This window comes from Ovis canadensis, chromosome 3 (genome assembly GCF_042477335.2).
Source record: "Ovis canadensis isolate MfBH-ARS-UI-01 breed Bighorn chromosome 3, ARS-UI_OviCan_v2, whole genome shotgun sequence".
NCBI lineage: Eukaryota > Metazoa > Chordata > Mammalia > Artiodactyla > Bovidae > Ovis > Ovis canadensis.
Genome location: NC_091247.1, coordinates 58,219,544 through 58,241,222, shown reverse-complemented (window position 1 = coordinate 58,241,222; position 21,679 = coordinate 58,219,544). Strand labels below are relative to the sequence as shown.

Here is a 21,679-nt window from a genome sequence, read left to right as displayed (position 1 = left end):
CTACATGGATTTCTTATTTCTTACAAATTAGGAGAAGAATTAGGAATTAAAGATCTCAGATCCCCAACACTGTAAATCATTTATACTCCAATAAAAAATAATTATTAAAACATCTTTTAAAATTAAAAAAAATTTATAATACATGTTAAGTTTAAATACGTATGTGAAAGTACTTGTAAGCCCCTAAGGTTTATATCTTGAATCCATCTATAAAATTAGAAAAATATAATAATGAAGTACAAACGGAGGGACTTCCCTGGTGGTCCAGTGGTTAAGAATCCACCTAGCAATGCAGGGGACTTGGGTTCGATCCCCGATTGGATAACTAAGATCCCACAGGCCACAGGGCAGCTAAGCCCATGCACCACAACTAGAGTTCGAGCGCTGCCGTGGAAGATCCAGAATGATGCAAGGAAGATCCCACGTGCCGCAAATGAGACCAGACACAGTCAAATAAAGTAAAATTTTAAAATACAAATGAAAAAATACATCAATAAAATTGGAACACACACACAAAAATGAAGATCTCAGATTAATAGAAAATTCAGTGACATGGTTTACCTCTTAAAGGTCAGTTTTCTGGGTTTTAGCCAGGAAAAAAAAAATTTAATCAGTAATAAGCTTCCCTTCCTTGCCCCAAAGATACTTCTATGGGATTTCTGGTATTTTAAAGAGTTGAGAGAGCCACTGGGCCATGTGGTATCAATGTGCCAGGAAAAAAAGCAAGATTGAGTCTGTTCAAACAGCGTATAAACTAGCAGCTGCAACAAGACTGGGTAGACCATGCTTATAATACGGGGGAAATAAAGAGCTCCAAGTAGGACAGAATACAAATAGGAGATTCGTCTTCATGGAAGGCCTACTGTGTCTCCCTTTCTGGTCCTGTGATACTGGGCCGCGGGGAGGTTCTTCCAGGGGCGAGATGCTGAAGGCAGTGCAGACCTGCAGCGTCCAGGACAAGTGCTCACAATGTGCCTGAAGTAGCCGACCTTGGCTCATGAAAGGGCTCCAGACTTCCCAGCTTTTCCTGTGGTTCATATTCTAAACCTGGTGTTGGCTGGGAAGGAAATCGATACAAGAATTTAAAGACAGACACACCAGAATTTTATTTACCTTTCCTCAGAATTACCTTGGGAGGCCCAACATTTATTCTAGAGATTTTCAAATTACTCTGAAAAGTCTTAGAGTTGCGATCTGAGCCACATAATCAACTGTAGAGGAGAAGGCCATACATTCTCGAAGTTAAAATTTTCCAGTTGGGAATTCCAGAAGGGAATCTTACTCAACCCTTTAACTTCCCAGTGAGGTTGCAAGGCTGAGCAGGACCAAGTGGATGGGTTGGGGTCCCCCAGGCAGAGTTGAGCCCAGGCTTTCAAGGCTGGAGAGTGAGTACACGGCAGTTTATGGAGAAACCGCTTCTCCTTCTCTTTTCCCACTTGTTTTAAACAATCCCATGTTATTTTTTTGGTCTAGATGGCATTTGTCAGCATCATGCAAGCCTCATATTTGCAGATTGGAGTCCACAGGGTGGTCATGGAAGAGTGCTGTGGGTGTTACTGGAAATGCAACTGTAATGATTTATTGTGTTAAAGGCGATACATGTTCATTGTACACAATTCTAAAAGTACAAAAGAGGGCATCAGGTGAAAAGTCAGTCTTACTCCTCTGCCTCCACCCTCCTCTGGAGCTGTTTTTTATTTATTTATTTATTTAAGATTCATTTTATTTCATTTTTTGGCTGCAGTGGGTCTTCATTGCTGTCCTTGGGCTTTCTGTAATTGTGGTGGGTGGGGGCAACTCTTCACTGTAGCTACTCTTCATTTGTTGTGTGTGGGCTCCTTATTGCTGAGCATGGGCTCTAGGCACACAGACTTTGGTCATTGCAGTGCATGGGCTTCAAAGCTGTGGCACAGAGTCTTAGCTTCTCTGAGGCATGTGGGATCTTCCTGGACCAGGGATCGAACCAGTGTCCCTTGCATTGCAAGGTGGATTCTTAACCACTGAACCACTGGGGAACCCTGACACAGTTGTTTTAAAAGAAATCCTGTAATGGGACTTACCGTTAAGTGGTTCAGTGGTTAAGAGACCGCCTTCCAAGGCAGAGAACTCGAGTTCAGTTCTTGGTGGGGGAACTAAGATCACGTGTGCCACGGGGTAACTAAGTCCCTGTCCCACAACTAGAGAGAAGTTCACGAGCTGTAACTAAGACCTGACGCAGCCAAAAATAATAAATAAATAAATATTTTAAAAATCAATAAGTAAAAGAAACCCTGTAACCTTTCAGCAGGCACTTTCCCAAATCTAATTATTTGGCCATTAACATGGTATAACTGGGGCTTCCTGGGTGGCTCATTCGGTAAAGAATCTGCCCACAATGCAGGAGACCCGGGTTTGATCCCTGGGTCGGGAAGATCCCTGGGGAAGGGAATGGCAACCCGCTCCAGTATTCTTGCTTAGAGAATCCTTGGCGGGCCACAGTCCATGGGTGCCAGGGTCCAGCCCCAGTGGATCCAGGGAATTCAAAGCGTGGACGGCGTTAGTGAGGAAAGACTTGTTTATTTATTGATATAAGATTAGATTGAGAAACAAGTGTGTAGTAGGAAAATTAAGTGGAGAAAGAGGGCTGAATAACTTGGATTATGTGGAAGGCCAATAACATTCCAGACAAGGAATTTGCACCATCTACGTTGGGCCACCGGCGCTTGCTTGAATATCTAAGGGTGCCTCGCCTTAGGCTCCCTTTCGCAGGGGTCTTAACAGCCAGGGCAAGTAAGTAGACTTGGTGAGCCTCCACACCCCAGATGGGAATTCAGCCTGAAGTTAAAGTAAAGAGGAAAAAGAGAGAGACACGGGGGAAACCAGTCCAGTGACTGGCTCTGGCCCCTATTGTTCAGAAGGCCTTTTATACCTTTTTTTGATTGTACATAGAGATCAATGGGTAATACAAAATTATGCAGTGTTAGCAGTCCAGACTCTTATCAAAACCAGGCTTTTCTCTCTGCATACCTAATTGTATACACAAGTCTTAGGTGATTTACATCATCTTCTGGCCAACAAGGGCCAATTAACATTTTACAGCCTTTTTTCTGATAAGGGTTTGTTAACTAGAAGACTTATTTGTGTTGATCTTCCCAAAGTCTGGTGCCATTCTCAGAAAGCACTAAATAAAGTTACATTCTTACTTAGCAAGGACACAAGAAGAGTGCAGTGATATATAACAAAGAGAAAAGTAATTAACTCAAAAGTCTAGTGTTGCTAACATCAAAACTACTATATATCTTTTTCCATATCCCGTTTACATTGATTAACATCCTCCCAGGTGCCTAAAAGATAAAGAATATGGAGGCCTGGTGGCAATCATTGAGTCAACAGTGAAAACCCGTCACCAATATGATTTTTAACTCTTTAGAAAAGGCTCTGTATCTTTAAGATGCTTTTAAGCTTTGTGCCTCTCGTGGTTGGGGGGTTGTAAGCAATTCACAAGCTGTAAGAGGTCTGGGGAACCTGTTAGGCAAGCTAGAGAGCTATCAGAGGGGGTTTAACTGAAACATCCCTTTCAAATGCAGAAGGCTAAAGCCCTGATTTGACTTTTTCCAGAGAATATCAGAAGAGTGGAAAAGCAGGCAGACACTTATTTTTTTCTGGGGGGGGGGGGGGTGGGGTGGATGCTCAGGAAATTCCAGGGGGAAAACCTGAGGTCTGATTAGCCTTGCCATCAGAGCTCTTGCCGCATGACCTTGTCACAGGTGGAATTCCTCACGCTGGCTCCCGGCACATGGGGTTGCAAAGAGTTGGACACGACTGAGCAACTGACACACACACACACCAAAGAACTCCTCTACTTCTACTTATTAAAGTGACTCTCTTGGAGTCTTTAGATTTTTCCTGTGTGTCACTTGCATACATGCAGTAAAGGGATGCTATACACCCAATAAATTGGTTGAAGTCTTTCTAGGATTCCTTTGAATCACTTATCAGTATCCATATATGATGAAGCCACATCACTTTTTGTGCTCTCCCAAGTGCTAGTGATGCAGATATTTTGTCTCTGAGATTTTCAACCATGTTGCTGTTTCCCATCCTGCCACTTTCTGCATCTTACTAGAAGGTGTCAATGGACTGTGTTTTAAATAACCTGGGCTTATAACCCTTCCTCCAGTAGGTCTTGGTTTGGTAACAGTGAACAGTCTCGAGTTTCCTTTGTCTGGTCCTGCCTTCAGGAATAACGACCAAGTGCATTCGTGTGTAAGCAGTGACAACAAGAATAAGGCAAGCAATCATATGACTCACCCTAATTTCAGAAGTAAAAAAAAATATGTCTTATAATTGATGAACACTGTTCACAAGAAGTCTAGGAGTAAGCGGACACTGTCAGTATCTCAGTGTCTTAGTGATGCCAAGGCTCCGGGTGAATGTCTTGGTGAGTCTTGTTGTCACAAGGTAGCAGTTCCCACACTCAAAGGCAGAAAGCAGGAAGCAGGGTCAGGCCTTTCTCCTTCTGCATGTTAGACAGAGAAAATATCTCTCCCAGAAATCCCTTAGCGGGTTTCCCCTTACCTCCCAGTCCAGAACTGCATCACATGGCCATGCAGAGTAGATAGGAGGGAGTTTGCGAAATCTGTTTTTTCTCACCATTTTGAGAATGGGATTGGGGATGACTTTTGGATGGTCAGTTAACAGTCTGTCTCACTGTGATCAAATGCATTTGGAGTTTTCTCATTTTTTAAAATTTATATTTTATTTGTTCATTTGCTTTTGGCCACACTGTGTGGCATGTGGGATTTTAGTTCCCCAACCAGGGATCGAACCCACACTCCCTGTATCAGAAGCATAGAATCTTAACCACTGTACCACTAGGGAAGTCCCTGATCTTTCTGTTTTTTATTTCAGCAGCAATGTGTATGTCTCAGGTAGCTAGAGTAATATGTTACCATCATCATAGTTGACATTTGGGGACCACTTACTACACATTGGGCTCTGTCATGGACAGTTTATGCCATCATCCCATTTATTCCTCCCCACCCTCCTGCCACATGGATGCTGTTCTACAGATGACAGGTTGAGGTCACCCAGCTGTAAGTGATAGGACTGAATCCAGGTCTGACTCTAGAGCTGTGGTTTGTTTATTTATTACTGGAGTATAATTGTTCTACAATGTTATGTTTCTGCTGTACAACGAAGTGAATCAGCCACATAAATACATATATGCCTTCCTTCTTGCACCTCCTTTCCACTCGACCCCCATCCCACCTCTCTAGGTTGTCACAGAGCTCCAAACTGAGCTCCCTCTGCCATACAGCAGGTCCCACTAGCTATCTACTTTACACATGTAGTGTCAGTTGCATAGTTGCGTCCAATTTTTTGGGGCCCCATGGACTGTAGCCCACCAGGTTCCTCTATCCATGGGATGCTCCAGGCAAGACTACTGGAGTGGGTAGCCATTCCCTTTTCCAGGGGATCCTCCCGACCCAGGGTTCAAACCTGGGTCTCCTGCATTGTGGGCAGATTCTTTACCATCTGAGTTCCCAGGGAATATACACATGGTAGTGTATATACGGCAATCCTAATCTCCCAATTTGTCCCACCCTCCCCTTCCCCCGCTGTGTTCATATGTCCACTCTCTGCTTCTGTGTGATTCTTAATCTTCATTTTCTGTAGCTTCTGGTATGGCACTTCTGAATGGTTATTTGTCCATTTGTCTTTTTACATTTTGTCAGAAATCGAGCTATATTTTTGGTACTTCCTAGTAACACCCAGTACAGTGTCCTGTCCATAGCCAATCCTTGATAAATCTTTGTGAAATAGATAAGGGATAAATGGAAGAATGAATGAAAGAGCAAATTTATAAGTAGTTTTCCTGAATGTTAACCTAATATTGAATTCAGTTCAGGTCAGTTCAGTCGCTCAGTCATGTCTGACTCTTTGCGACCCCATGCATCGCAGCACGCTAGGCCTCCCTGTCCATCACCAACTCCCAGAGTTCACTCAGACTCATGTCCATCGAGTCCGTGATGCCATCCAGCCATCTCATCCTCTGTTGTCCCTTTCTCCTCCTGCCTCCAATCCCTCCCAGCATCAGAGTCTTTTCCAATGAGTTAACTCTTCGCATGAGGTGGCCAAAGTACTGGAGTTTCAGCTTCAGCATCATTCCTTCCAAGGAAATCCCAGGGCTGATCTCCTTCAGAATACTCCATTATAATTATCAGAATATTTCCTCCCTCTTTTCAGGATCAGTTTTTGTTCTTTAGTCTCATTTCTTCCAAATTCTATATGTCATCATGAATGTTTCTGAGTAGAAATATCATGGGTCATTGACTGATGGATTTGGATGGGTTTACATTGGGCAGCCAGTCCAGGCCTCATTTTCTTGGCAAATACTACCCAGCTGTCATATCTGGTAGGTTAAGCCTCAAACCCCTTGCCCACCATCGTCCCAGGGCAATATCTGAGGCAACCAGGACAATCTCTGCCTTTTTCATACGTGCACGTGTGCTAAGTTGTTTCAGTCAAGTCCGACTCTTTGCAAATCTATAGACCATAGCCCACCAGACTCCTTTGTCCATGGGATTCTCCAAGCAAAGATACTCCAGTGGGTTGCCATGCCCTCCTCCAGGGGATCTTCCCAACCCAGATCAAACCCATATGTCTTATGTCTCTTGCATTGGCAGGTGGGTTCTTTACCACTAGAGCTACGTGGAAAGCCCACCTTTTTCCCTTTGGATACCCTTTGCTTGGATTTCATATTCTAATTGTGTATTTGATTACTTAGTTTTCTTTGTGTTGTTAGTTTCCAGGAGACATTGCATCACACAGGATCTTTCTTTGTGGCACATGGACTCTCTAGTTCTTATGCACAGACTAGTTGCTGTTGTGGGGGCTTAGTTGCCCTGTCATGTATAGAATCTTAATTCCCCCACCAGAGATGGAACCCACATCCCCTGCATTACAAGGCAGATTCTTAATCACTGAACCACCAGGGAAGTCTGCCTGTCACGTCTTATTCCAGGTCACAACCCAATCCTCAGTAACCCCAGTCTCCTACCAGCCCCCCACTGCAGGTTTCCTTTTCTGTAAACAGGAGTCTGTCCTCCAGCCCCCAAGGTGCACCCAAGACAACGCCATCGTCCCTGTGCCTGCCTTATGATCCTTTTCACAATGACAGATTCTCTCATCCAGACAACAAGGCCCTTCCCTTTCCTAAGTATAATGGATCGATTTTGCTTTCCTAAACAAAAGAACAGTTTCTGCCTGAGATGATGTCTGTGGCTCCCTCAGGACAGTAAAGGGCTTCCTCAGTGGCTAAGTGGTAAAGAATCCACCTGTGATGCAGAAGACGCAGGAGAGGCAGGCTCGATCCCTGGGTTGGGGAGACCCCTGGAGGAGGGCATGGCAACCCACTCCAGTATTCTTGCCTGGAGAATCCCATGGACAGAGGAGCCTGGCAGGCTATGGTCCACAGTGTTGCAAAGAGTCAGATACAACTGAAGCGACTTGAGCAAGCAAGACAGAAACGGTTACAGTCAGCAGGGTTTTACTGCATGTATGTTATTATTTTTTCATGTCATCTTTTTCCTTCCTGATTCATTACCTTTGGCTATTTTATGAAGCTCAGATACACCAGTGGCAGTCAGTGTGACTCATGGATGGTCACATGAGTAGATAAAAGAAATTGCTGTTGTCATACATTTAAAAAATATTGTCTACATTTGATTTCCTTTGAAAAGACTAAGGACTGAGCACATTATTAAGATTATTAGATTATTAAGTTCTGATCTTCTGGCCAGATTCCTGTGTCCTGAGGGTTGAGAAAAAAGTAGCTATATAAGAATTTTTATCTATGTAAGGCTGGAGAAGCCACAGACAAGCCCTGGAGAGTTAGGGACTGAAGGCAACGGTCATTTCCTCCACCCTGGATCTGGCTGAGGCCCTGCTTTATTGTGGGGACGTCTGAAGGAGAGGAGAGTCGGGAGGCAGAGAAACAAGGCTGAACCTATAAGAGGCCCTGGAACATTCTGGGCCTGGTCCCCCTCTGTGTTTCCTACAAGTACGCAGGGCAGCTGCCCTGTGCAGAGTCCTTCCAGGGGCTTGGTCTCTACTGTGCTGACTGTCAGAGTCCCCTACAGCTGCCCCTGGCCCGTGGGGCAGGCCTCTGATGGGTGTCCCTCCTGTGTGTGTCCCCCATGGCTACTCCTGGCCCGTGGGGTAGGCTTCTGATGGGTGTCCCTCCTATGTGTGTCCCCCACGGCTGCCCCTGGCCTGTGGGGCAGGCCTCTGATGGGTGTCCCTCCTGTGTTGCGTCCAGGGACAAGGTGCCTTATCGGAGCGACTCCGGAGCTTCAGCATGCAGGATCTCTCCACCATCAGGGGAGATGGCACCCCTGCTCCTTCGGGCCCCCCTCCACCGGGCCCTGGGCGGGCCAGCAGCAAGCACGGCCAGCCTAAGATGTCCAGGAGTGCTTCTGAGAGCGCTGGCAGCTCAGGTAGGTGTCATTTCACTTCCCTTCTTTCCCACCTCTTAGGCCTTGCTTTCCTAGTGAGAGGCCCAGGCCACCCTAGGACCCTTTCCCCAAGGACTCACCACTCACACAGATACCCATCAGACTATTCACATCAGCCAAGGGACTGAGTACCACTCAGGCCAGGATGGGAAGCTGGCCTTGGGAACTCTGATGGGGGCAGAGTTAGGTCACCTACACCAAGGGTCCTGCCTCCCCCATCTGATTATCTGGGTTGGGAGGGTGTTGAAGGTGGTTGAATAGTGGTACATAGACCAAGCCTAGAGGTGACTGGGCCAGCTGTCCTTGGCCAAGGCAGCTTTCTCTCTTTCCTTCCTCTCTGTCCACATGCTCCCGGGAGAGCTCACCTGTCATGAGCACCTGAGTGTCTCCTCCCCACACCCAGGGCTTACGGCTCCTGTGGTCCCTTTTCTTGACATGGTGTTTCCTGTCCTCTCATTCTACCGTCTCGTCCCCTCCCCCCTCCCCCCACCATAAACCTCACCCTGGGCCACCAGGTGCCAAGGCCACACTAGCCCTGAGATCTAATTCCTATGGAGCCCAGGGTTGTATGAAACCACACCTCTGCCTCCGTGTCTGCCCTGGTAGAGAGGGGTCCCTGTGCCAGAATTGACATGGGACCTTATTATTAAATGTGTAGAGTCCTGGGCCCACCCCCAGGGAATTCAGTTTGTTGAGGATGAGACCCTGATACATGATGCTGTCAAGGTGCAGCCACATTTGGGGCCCACCAACGTCTGATGCATCAAGGGGTTTCTGGTTTGTGGAGGCTGGGGTCGGGGACTAGAGGGGTAGGGAGCTGGCCAGCACTTCTGGTTCCCCAGACTGTTCCTAGGGGAGGTTACAGGGCTGAGCACTGCTGCTGCCAGCAGAGGTTTGATGGGGAGGGGGCAGGCTGCAGGGCATGGTTCTGAATCTCCACCTCCATCCCTTTTGCTTGATGGGACATTGAGCCTGGCTGTGGATATGGGGCCACTCTGGCAATCTCTGGCTGTGACGTGTGCCAGGTGGCTTGCCTGCCTTTAAATGTATAAACAGGGATGTCCAGGTCACCTAGACCTGGGTCGTGTGCTGTAAGATGCAGCCTGCAGGGGGCATCTTAGAGTCCTGAGCACAGGGTCCTTCCAGGCCCACCCAACCTGAGGGTTTTAGACATGGATGGGAAAGAGGAGCTTCATGGCTGCCCTGGGAATGATAGCGTGTGCTCCATGCCGGGAAAAGGAGACCAGCTCAGAACCAGGCCTGGCATCCGCCAGTTTCCTCCCTTCTCGGGAATGTCCCCTCTACCTAGGATTGAAGATTGTGGCTTTTCTGTTGGAAGAGAGATGTTTTAGCCCTACTAGGGTTGGGGAGATGGAGGCTTGGCCATGGGGGTGAGATCCCCCTTGGTTAGGGGAACCTTGTCCTTGAGCCAGGAGAACTTAGTATGGAAACCCTAAGGGCCAGGCAGGAAGGGAGCTTGGGGATCACTCAGTCTCACCCTCTGATTTTACCAACGAAGAGACAAAGGCCCAGGGAAGGTAGCTGTCATCAGGTTTGCGCCCGCTGGTGGCATTCTCCTGTGGCCCCGACTCCCGGGTCAGTGCCTTCTATCCATTCACCCACTGGCCATCAGGTTTCCTTGAGCATCTTTAGCCTCTGACTTCCTGGGCTTCTAGGCATGTGAGCCTCCATCCTTGATCAGTTTCTGGGCTACCGAACCTCAAATGAAAGCTGTCGCTTTGATTTGATAAAGGGTCCCAATTCTGTGAGGCTCAGCGGACAGAGCTAAAACCAACGGGGTAGAGTTCTGAGGGGGCAGCCGCTTACCAGCTGTGTGACCGGGGCAAGCACTTTATCCTCTCTGCACCAGAGAGTCCTTATCTGAACACACAGAATGACTAGCCCCATGTGCAGAGTTGTCATGAGGATTCAAATGAAATAAGCCATGTGAAGGTGCTTAGGGTCATGCCTGGCACTCTAAGTAGTAGCTGCTATTACTGTTGTTGTTGCTGTCTAACTTACCTAGAAAAGCACTTTAATATTAAGGTGTCTAAAATGGAAATGGGCTGCCTTGTGAAGTAGTGAGATCCCTGACATTGGAAGGGCCTAAACCAGAGTTAGTCATGTACCAAGTTCCTGCTTTGGCCAGGAAGTGAGTCGAGGTGGGCCTGCAGTCCCTTCCTGTCTATGTTGTCATTATGGAGGCAAACTAAGCAGAGGCAGTGGGCTCAGAGGGGTCACATACTGTGCCAGGGCCACACAGGACCAGAATCCAGGTCTCCTGCTTAGTCCTCCCCTTGGCGGATTATTTGCAGCAGCTTCAAAACTGGGAAAAAGAGAGGTCTGGTAGGATCTAAAAGGAGATGGACATTGCTCAGTCATAAAAAGGAATGAAATTTTGCCATTTGCAGCAACATGGATGGACCTGGAGGGTATTATGCTTATTGAAATAAGTCAGAGAAAGACAAACACTATATATATTTACTTATATGTGGAATCTAAAAAATGAAACAAATTAATATAATGGACTAGAAACAGACTCATAGGTACTGAGAACAGACTGGTGGTGGCCAGAGGAGAGGGGAGGGGGAGGGTGAAATGGGCGAGGAGAATTAAGAGCTACAAACTGCTGAGTATAAAGCAGGTGGCAAGGATGCGGTGCACAGGCCAGGAATACAGCTAGGATTGTGTGAGGTTTTTCTCTTCCTTTTTGGTCACCCTGCGTGGCATGTGGGATCTTAGTTCCCTGACCAGGATCGCATCCGTGTCTCCTGCAGGGGACACACAGAGTCTTATCCACTAGACCACCAAGGTAGTCTTATCTGTGTTACTTATAACATCTTTATATGGAGTATGATCTATAAAAAATATTGAATCACTCTGCTGTACACCTGAAAGTAAATATTGTGAGTCAGCTGTACTGCAGTTATAAAAGAGAAGGCGATGGGGGCATCCCCTGGGCTTTGCCCACTTTCCCAGGCCAGCGCCTGATGGGAACAGACTTAGGTTGATTTGTCTTCCTGGCCCTGCCCGCTCTGTGCTCCATGATGCCCCAGAGAGCACGGGGGCACTCTGGCTGCAGGTCTGCAGACTGAACGAGTGGAGTTCTCTGGTTCCCCGGGAGTGGAGTTCCTGGGGAACCAGAGCCTGCTGTGCTGCGACAAAGTGCAGTCTCCTCCCTGCCCGCCCTTGGCTGTGGCACCCATGATTTCAGGGCCAGCAAGCGGGGTGCTGACCTAGCAGGAAGGACAGGGACCGTTGACTTGCCTTTGCCCTAGCTGTTCTGGGCCTAAAATAAAAGGCAGCTCAGAAAGAAAGACAGGTGAAAGATGGCCCAGGGCCTGGGTCAAGGGCAGAAGCACCCAGGTCAGAGGCTTTGGAGTTGTCATAGCCCCGGAGGGGAGGGTCAGGGTGCCTAAGTGGAAGTCCGCCAAAGGAGGCCCAGCTGGTGTGCCCTTCCCGGCCCTGGCCTCGGACACCAGGAATGGTTTGGTCTGGGAAATGGCCCCGAGTCTGGGCATCTGTCCTGACTGAGTGACCCTGGGCCTGGGCAGAGATGGCAACACAGCGAGGCCAACGTCACCAAGCAGTCGCCATTCTTGTTCCCACTGAGCCTATATTCAGTCTCACAACCTTCCTATCAGAGGATTTGTCCTTGGACCAGGAAAGGAACCCAGTTCGCTTCAGACTTTGCCTTTGAAGGTGAGACACCAGAATCCCTACTTGGCCTCCATCTCGGGGTGGTGAGGAGAGCAGTTGAGGTATTAGTAATTTGCCAGTCCTGGACCGGAGGCCACTGTTGGAGACAGGCTGGGTAGGACGCGGTGGCTGCACACCCCAGGGAGTTGTGTGCAGCTGTTGGAAGGAACAGTTTCAGTGCACATTTAGGTACAGTTTGGAACCATGAGGCCTAGTGAAAAAAGTACAAAATGGAATAAGAGATTATGTAATAATTTATGTAAAATATACATGCCAATTGGTATGAAATAACACCATGCAATTTCTGTGGCCCACCCTGCAGAATAAATGGCCTGGGAGGTATTTTGTCAGACATCATTAATTGCAAGTCTGGTACTGAACCCAGGGAAGGGTACAAAGGGAATTGAAAGGATGATCTTTGCCCTCCATGAACTTGGAGACAGCCTGTATTCAGTGAGCACCTACTGTATACCAAGGGCTTCCCAGGTGGCTCAACGGTAAAGAATTTCCCTGCCAATACAGGAGATGTGGGTTTGATCCCTAGGTTAGGAAGTTCCCCTGGAGAAGGAAATGGCAACCTGCCCCAGTATCCTTGCCTGGAGAATCCCATAAACAGAAGAAGCTGGCTGGCTACAGTCAGTGGGGTCACAAAGAATCAGACATGGCTGAGCATGCATACACACACATACACACAATAACAAGGCCCAGATATACACCAAGACCAGTGGAGTGTGTAAGGCAGCAGCCAGTTAGCCACTGGGGCCAAACGCCAGACAGAGAGCCCTTTGGGGATTCAGAGGTCAGTGTGAGCAGGTTTTCTGCAGGCCATGCTGAACTGGGAGAGAGAGAGAGAGAAGGGGCAGTTGGAGTTATTTCTCAGAGGAAGCTTGGACTTCATCCCCTCCCTCCCCTCGGGCTGCAGGTCACAAGGACTGGCCTCTGCGCGCCATACAAGGGCATTTTCTAGCACCTGTGAGGAAGCAGAATCTAGGGTGATCCCCTCTCCCACCTTGGTGTCTCTACAGAGACCCACATTTCTGGGAATCCCATAGTGAACACATGGGGATGCCCACACCTCCCTGGGGCCTCCCTGTTGGCCTGGGGCTGCTTCCTGTCCAGGTGAGGGGTATCACTGATGATGCCCCGTCCCCACAGTGTGTACCTGCTGCTCCACCTGCAGGACCCGGAAAGGTGAGTACACAGCCAGCCTCCCTGGAGCGTGCAAGACCTGCCTTGGGAGGAGGCTCTAACTGTGAGCTGGTGTCTGACCTTGGGGCTCCCTTTCAGCTGCAGGGTCAGGGGGTGGGGTGGGGTGAGGATGTTAACTCCTTTAAATAGTAAGCGTGTCTTATCTTACAGCGAATTCAGGCTAGAATTTGGGAGCAGCTTAATTGGGTGTCTCTGGCTCAGGGACTCTCAAGAGTTATGGTCTGGGTGTCAGTCAGGGCCACAGCTGGCTGAAGGCTTGACTGAACACAGCCTTCCTGTGGCTCTTGGCTGGAGGCCTCAGCTCGTTCCACGTGCCTCTCCGGCGGCTGCTTGAGCATCCTTACCACATGGTAGCTGGCTTCACCCAGGGTGAGTGATGCAGGAGAGAGGCCAGGTGGGAAGCTACAGCACCTTTTAGGACCTTGTCTTGGAAAGCACAAAATCATCACTTCTCCCTTGTTCTGTTTGTTGGAAGTGAGTCATTAAGTCCAGCCCATCCTCAAGAGAAGGGGAATTCATCTCCACCTCTTGGAGGGAGGAGTAACAAGGAATATGGAGAGACTTTAAAACCATCACAGAGTCATCGTTCCCTGTGCTCTTTGTGATAGGAGTGCAGGCACTTACCCGGGTCCCCGGAAGTGATGAGCCCTGCAGTTCTGGGGGTTTCAGTCCTTGTGCAGCCAAGGGAGCCCTGGTCCTGCTTTGCCACTCGCCAGCCATGCAACTGTGTGCAAATGGCCTAACCACCATAAGCCTGGGTTTCCTTCCAATAGAGGCAGAGCTTCCCGCTTCCCCACCTCACTGCGCTGCTATGACAGTATCTGTGAAAGGGCTTTTTGAAGAGTGATGATGGTGATGATGCTGACTGTGATGGCCAGAAGGCCTCAGGGGGATGGACCCGGGCTCTCCCAGGCCTGGCCAGGGCCTCTGCTGCCACCCTCCCTGGGTGAGGGTGGTGTCTGGGCTGTGTGGCTTTCTTCTGACCTGCTCCTGCTCTTTCCTTGATCTTAACATGTGAGGGACCAGAGATGGTGCTGAACTAACCCAAGTCCCCATTACAACCCCTTGAAGGAGTTTCCTTTGGCTCAGAAGGCAAGAGGGGCCAGCCCTGGCCTGCTGGCTGGTGTGGGGCTGGGGGATGAGGGAGACAAGCCTAGTGCCACGGTTGCCTGTGCCCCCAGCCCTGTTGCCACCAAGACGTGGTTCATGCCTCCCACAGAAGTGGCGAGCAGGAAGACAGGGAGCTGTGTTCTAAGAAGGATCCTCTTTTCCCTTTATTTTTTCAGTTTTAAGACTTTTGCCCTTCTTTTTTTTTGCCACACCACATGGCATGGGGGATTTTAGTTCCCTGACCAGGGATTGAACCTGGACCCCCTGCGGTGGAAATACAGAGCCTTAACCGCTGGGCTGCCAGGGGAGTCCCTTAGACCAGTGGTCCCCAACCTTTCTGGCACCAGGGACTGGTTTCGTGGAAGACAGTTTTTCCATGGACTGGGGTTGTGGGTGGATGCTTTCAAGATGATTCAAGCACGTTACATTTATTGTGCACTTTATTTCTATTATTATTACATCAGTTTCCCCTCAGATAATCAGGCATTAGATCCCAGGGGTTAGGGACCCCTGCCTTAGACATTTCAGCTCTTGGATTTTTAAAGGTCTATAGAAGACCTGGGGGTTTCAGAGGCCATGAGCCTAATGAGAATGGATGGTCTAAAGATTCCTGAGCAGGAGGCTGTGGGGACCATCGTCCTGCCGGAACAGAGGAGTGTACATAGGCTCAACAAGGATGAAAGAAACCCAGGGGCTGCACACAGCTGTGTCCAGCACTACTGGCACATAATACTCGGGTCTGCTGGACGCTGCTGCTGCTAAGTCATTTCAGTTGTGTCCAACTTTTTGTGACCCTACGGACCATAGCCCACCAGCTCCTCTCTCCATTACATTTCCCAGGCAAGAATACTGGAGTGAGTTGCCATGCCCTTTCCCTGGAGATCTTTCCAACCCAGGGATCAAACCCGCATCTGTTACGTCTCCTACATTGGCTGGCGGGTTCTTTACAACTGGCGCCACCTGGGAAGCCTGCTGGATGCACTAGTTCGTGGAAAACACCCATCCCAGTGACCTCAGGCAGCTATGTTCATTTCGACCTAGTCACCCTACAATTTGGAGTTTGTAAATACCTTAAGCCACTCAGAAAGCCTTTCCCTATGGGATCCTGTCATCTTGGGACCTGGGAGAAGAGAGAAGCCTTCTGCTCTGCTCTTGCCCGGTGGGCCTGCTCCATGCTGCCCTCTGGGAAGTCCTCCGCCCCCGCCACCCCCACGACACCTGGTGATTTCATCATCAAAGCCTGCCTTTCTAGGACGTTAGAATAGAAGTTAAAATAGAATTATAGCTGGTGGTGAGCACTGAGTAGAGCCTGGCCTTCCTCGGAGCTGTGGGGATGGGGATTGTTGGGGATGGGGCCGCAGGTGGGGCTCAGTGGAGGCCTCAGGCTGGGGTGGACCTGCTCAGAGTCATGATCTGGGAGCCTCTGCCCCAGCCCTGCCTTTCTCAGCCTTCTGAACATCCAAGGCCCTGGAGTTCTACCCCATCTCCCTGAGGTCTCCTTGCCAGGAAACAGCTAGTGAATCATCTGCACCATTTCCCTCTGTGACGGTGGGAAAGCTCCTCGACTCTCCAGGCCTCAGTCACCTCCTCTGTAAAATGGGGTGAGGGATTAAACTTGAGGCTCCGGGGACCCTTCCATCTTGACCCGTGAAGGGTGCTGGCTGTGAAGCGTCAGCAGATGGTGTAGGGGGAGGTGTGTCTCACACCTGGGGCTGGGGCACGGATGCTGTGGATCACAGATGCTCTGCCCAGAGGGGCCCTCCTGGTCCCCGGAAACGATGAGATGATTTCCATCCATGCCTCTCATGTCCCAAGAGAACTTTCTGCTCCATTCTGGCCTGCCTGTCAGCCGTTTCCTGTTGCTTCCTGCACATCTGCCTCTCTTTTTCTGTGCTTCTGTTATTATCTCTGTCTCCCACCCCTACCGCCCTTTCTCCCCACTTTTCTCTCTGCCTACCTTGATGTTATATAGAACTGAAGACTGAATTCTGTCACTGCTCGAAATGAGTCATAGAGGTGGGTCCCCCCACCTTTTAAAATCAAGTAGATGGGACACATTTTAAAAAGCAGAATCATCCCTTTTTATCCTATTAAAAGAGAGAGAGAACTGCATCTTTTTGTGAGTGGGGCCCTGGGGCAGTTTCTTTCCTCAGTAGCAGGAGCTGTCAGAGGTTTGGAGCATGGACAGTGAGTGAGTGAGTGAGTGCGTGTGTATGTGTGCGTGTGCACGAACACTCCCACATGTGTGTGAGTTTCATCCCCAAAGGTCCTTCTTTAACAGGATATTCTTTCCTTTCTCTTCGGTGGCTGTTGGGGACTCGGATGTAAGTGGTCCAGATGGGCATGCTCTCCTCAAACGTGTTTGCTGACTTTGATTAATGGCTCCCACTAATGTGTGCTATGTGGAAGTGTTCACTAACCCGGGGTGTTTGCTGCCCTGGGGGAGGGCTGTGGGGAGGCCTGGGGCTCCTGCAGATGGATCAGCTCAGCCTTGAAGGGCTGGGAGTTTTTCCCTCCTTGCACTCCCCACAGAGAGAAGAGGTGCAGCCGCTTCCCAGCCTGCTCTACGCACGTTTGCTAACACAGAAAGTAAGCCAAGGCCACACACTCACTCCCCCACTGAGGGAAATAAGATTGACCCCTGTCTCTTCCTGGAGACCGCCCAGCCCTGGCCACTGTGGTCAGCTCTGTGGGCTTGAGGGCTTGGCTGCCACCCCCTGAGGCTTGCAGGTGGCTGTGGTCATGACCTTGCATGAGATGCTCCCCTCATGCAAGTTGTCTTCAGGAGCCATCAGAGTATTAAGATGTAGACCGTAGCGCCCTTTTGGGTGAGGACCTGTGGGATCACAAATTCCGTTTGGATGTACAGGAAGAGGAGTGCTGAGGAGGTCCGGCACCACGTTTCTGCTCAGCCCCTTATTTTCATCTGGGTGCCCATAAAGATAGGCCCATGTTCTGTGGGGTTTATTTCTTCACTGATACTCCTCCCTGTTCCCTAAAGGATTTAAGTATGCTTGTGGAAATACAGATGATAGATCAAACCAAATAAGAAAAATGAAGCTTGGAGGGGAAGGGAGGAGGCAGGAAAGATGGAGTCAGAACGAGAAGAAAAATATAGGTGCTTGTCACAAAGTCATAGACAGTCTGAGATGCTGGGCTTCCTCGCAGCCAGCGCAAAGAGCGAAATGCAGTTAAGCAGTTCATTGTCCAACCTCCCTGGTGATCCAGTGGTTAAGGATATGCCTGCTAATGCAGAGGACACAGGTTCGATCCCTGGTCTGGGTAGATCCCACATGTCACGGGACAGGTAAGCTTGTATGTCACAACTACTGAGTCTGCTCTCTAGAGTCTGGAAGCCGCAACTACTGAGCCCATGTGTTGCAACTATTGAAGCCCGCCTGCCCGAGAGCCCATGCTCTGCGAGAGAAACCACCCAAATGGGAAGCCTGTGCGCTGCAACTAGAGAAAGGCCATGTGCAGCCTGAGTGCAGCAAAGACCCAGCACAGCCAAAAATGAGTGAGAGATTCACTGTCACAACACAGTAGACATCTGGAGGCTCAGAGGCTCAGCTTGTCTACAGTGTTTCATCTCCTAAGTCCTAAGACTCAAGCAGAATATTACAAACAACATTCTTGGCAAAAACTCTCCACGAACACAGTGACCAGAAGGATTCTCCTCTTTTCAAGAGGTTCTCTCTGTGTCTTCTATTAGAAGATACTTCTGGTCCCCGAGCTGCCCACACTGACTTCCTTCACTCCCCACCTCTGCTGAGTTGAAACCTTGTTTTCCATTCCTGCCTGGATCTCTGGACTTCCCTTGATCCATCACTCCTAGTGGCCCTTCTTTTCTACCATTTAGTCCCTGCTCAAGGATGCAGTGGAGAACTAACTCAAAGCATTTTTGCTTCATTCTTGAGATGGCACTTGTTGTTGTTGTTGTTATTCTGATAGTGTGTGAGTTCACTGCTCAGTCCCAGTGAGTCCAGAATGGGTGAGCAGGCTGAACTGTTCCATGCCTGAGGATCTTTTGGTGACTCTGGGCTGCCTTCTGAACCCCAGAGTGATACGTAGAGGGAATGCCGTGGCCCTGAATTTAGAGGGAACCTTGTGTGCAGAAGCACAGATTCAAACCCTAGTCTGCTTTCAAGATGGGAGATTTTGTGCTGGGGCAGACCTGGGCAGGTTGCTTTTGCCCTGGTCTTTCGGTCCTAGGCAGGCCTGCCTCTTTGTTCTCCTGTTAGGTGTTCAGAGGAATGTCCTTGTGATGGATGTTGAGTTCTGTCTGGGACAAGAGTCGAGCCCTCTGAGAGGATGTCAGGACTCCACCTCTTTCAGTGGATGGGTGGCCACTGTGGGCGCAGTCCTGCATCCGCTGCTCAGAGGGACCAAGGGGGATCAGCCATAGCTCAGGACACTTTCTTTGAAGCTGAGGCAGAAACTGATGGACAGGAGAACTCGGGCTCGAGGCACAAGCCACGTGCTACACATTCCAAGACCTTCCGGGTGAGTTGACAGGCTGGGGAAGACCAGAGCATCCAAGGAGGGCCAGACTGACCAGTTTTCACGTTCATCCATCTTAGCGAGGCAGCTGACTTGGGCAGGGGAAGGCACCAGAGAGAGCCTAAACCCAGAGGAAACAGGTTGGGGAATGCACAGGAGCAATAAAATGCAAAGGAGAGTTAACAATCTCAGGCTAGGCTCTATCCTGTCTCAGCTGGTCGCTCCCAGTCTACAAGTCAGCTTTGAAATTCATGGTTAAGACAACTATGCTCTCATGCTGCCCCCTGTTGTTTATTGGGAGTATAGCAGCAATGACTGGGAAAGCAGCTAAGACTAGGCTCCCACTGTTAGTTTTTTGAAGTCCACACTGGATGCTGTCATACGCTCTTTGATGGGGAGAATACATTTGGTGGCTGAACATGTTTTTAGGGGAAGTAGCAGGGTGTCCCAGAACAGCTCTGGTTTCTGTCTGCAGGCCTCGGGTGGTCAGATCAAGTGATCAGAGGGCCCCCGGCTCTGCCTTCTGTGGTTCTAGGTAAAAACAATATACGAAGCCTAGAAAGATATGTCTCTGAGTGTCAGATAGACTGGGACAGGAAGTATTTTATATCTCGACTGAGATAGGATCACGTGGCCAGATGACATGGAATATGCTCCACATTCGATGTTGCAGAAATACTCGGTGACGTGAAGCTGAAGCTCCAATATTCTGGCCACCTGATTTGAAGAGCCAGTTCATTGGAAAAGACCCCGATGCTGGGAAGGATTGAAGGTGGGAGGAGAAGGGAGTAACAGAAGATGAGATGGTTGGATGGCATCACTGACTCAATGGACATGAGTTTGAGCAAACTCCGGGAGATGGTGAAGGACAGGAAAGCCTGGCGTGCTGCAGTCCATGGGGTCACAAAGAGTCTGACATGACTGAGTGAACAACAACAGTGACACAAATAAGTTCTGGAGTTTTCCACGTGGATTAGTCATGGCAGACCAAAACAGGAATCTTGCTGCTGCTTTTGAGGGGAAGACTGCGGCTAGGTTCTCCTTCCTCCAGGCTCCTTTGCTTCTCTGTCTAGCACTTGGCCTTTGATATGAAAAATCTACATTGCTTAAGGTTCTTTCTGAAGGCTTCCTGGCATTTTACATCCTCTCTCTTAAGGACAGCTCGGAGCTGTATGTGCAAGTATAATTAAGGCACCATCAGCTTGTATGTATCATGCAGAAAACTGTGTTATTCCCCTCCGGAACTCACTGCCACCATCCTTTCCAGAGGATATTCTTTCCCTCTGGTGTTCTTCTGGTGTGGCCTTACAGCCCTAAGCTGTAGGGTGTGACCCATCTGTTAAGACAGAGGTACCCCCACCTGGACCCCCATGTCCTCCGATAGCTTGTCAGTAGATTCTGAAGCCTTTGCTTGTTCCTGTGCATAGTGCCTCACGGTTGCAGTGGTCCTGGATCCCCTGCAACATTCCAGGAAGCTGTCGGGGCCTCAGTTCTCCTAACTGGCCTGGCTTGCTGTGCTGTGTGCCTAACCTTGGCCTGCCCTTCTTCGCTCCTTTCTGCACTGATCCCACCTTGCTGTACTTTGTCTCCCCTGCGTAGATTGTAAATGGCCATTCAGTGGTTGAGGGCGATGTGAATGAGGGTGGTGTGAAGGCCTGGGGGCCCCACCAGGTCCAAAACCCATTGGCGTTTTCTGACGAGGAGGAGGAAGACCTGCTGGACTTCATGTACAAGTTTAAAGCACCTCGAAAGACGGAGTTCCCCCTGGAGGTACATGGTATCGGGGGCTGTGGGGTGGAGCGTGTATTTTCACAGAGGGCTTTGCCCTGGAGATCTGGGGCTCCTGAGAGTGGCATCTCTTGGGATACCCAACATCTCCTGAGTGCCTGAGGAGGGGAGACTTCCCTCCATCAAATAGGCAGGAGAAGCCACTAGGTAGCGTCTAGCTACTTGCCAAGGGCTGAAAAAGACCCTGCCACTTTTATTTGGGAATAGAAGAAATGAGATCGTGTCTAGGGATTAAACAAAACAAACAAAACACCCAGCTACCAACTTAAGATGATGTGTGAGTGAGAAGCAAACCAAATGAGTGTTTTGAGGGAGAGAAAGATTCAGAATGTCTTATGACATGTCTTTATAAAGAGAGCTCGTTCATCTCTTTATCTCCATGTCACAACATAGTAGCCGATACAAAATACTGGGTTAGCCAAAAAGTTTGTTCAGGTTTGGAAACACCCAGATGAACTTGTTGGCCAACCCAGGAGATGTTCATAAAATGTTATTGATGGGGCACAGCCAAATGAGCAAACCAATGCACTTGATATATGTACTCTGGCCAAGTGCAGATGTGGATGGAATTTTGGCGGCAGGAGGGCCAAGCCTAGAGCCTCAGGCAGGGTCACAGCCTTGGGCTCAGACGCAGGGCCTGCAAAATTGGGGGACCCCAGAGTCTTCCTCTCTGTTTCATCAGGTCTCCCCTCCTTCCCCTCCTGCTGAGCGCTGCAACCTGAGAGTCCAACTGAGGCAAGTTGGGAGCCCCCCTGCCCTCAGTGCAGAGACCCTTGTGAGACTCAGGTGAGGCAGTGTGTGGACAAGCTGCCCTTCTCCAACACAGAGGCCTGGCGGCCTGTTCCCACCAAGGTCACAGCTGTTCCCACCGCAGA

At 49.4% G+C, this 21,679-nt stretch overlaps 1 protein-coding gene across 7 annotated transcripts in view; it reads left to right on the top strand.

Moving 5' to 3' along the window:
* Positions 1–21,679, top strand: part of REEP1 (receptor accessory protein 1) — a 135,843-nt gene that overhangs the window by 109,546 nt on the left and 4,618 nt on the right. For 2 of the 7 annotated variants that reach the window (XM_069583126.1, XM_069583123.1), the window contains 3 exons: positions 8,303–8,480; positions 13,353–13,388; positions 20,635–20,786. In XM_069583126.1, coding sequence (XP_069439227.1) covers positions 8,303–8,480; positions 13,353–13,388; positions 20,635–20,786 — 366 coding nt within the window. Of the gene's footprint in view, positions 1–8,302; positions 8,481–13,352; positions 13,511–15,356; positions 16,627–16,797; positions 16,841–20,615; positions 20,787–21,679 lie in introns of those variants that run through there. The other 5 variants (XM_069583128.1, XM_069583129.1, XM_069583124.1 and 2 more) reach the window with 5 other exon arrangements.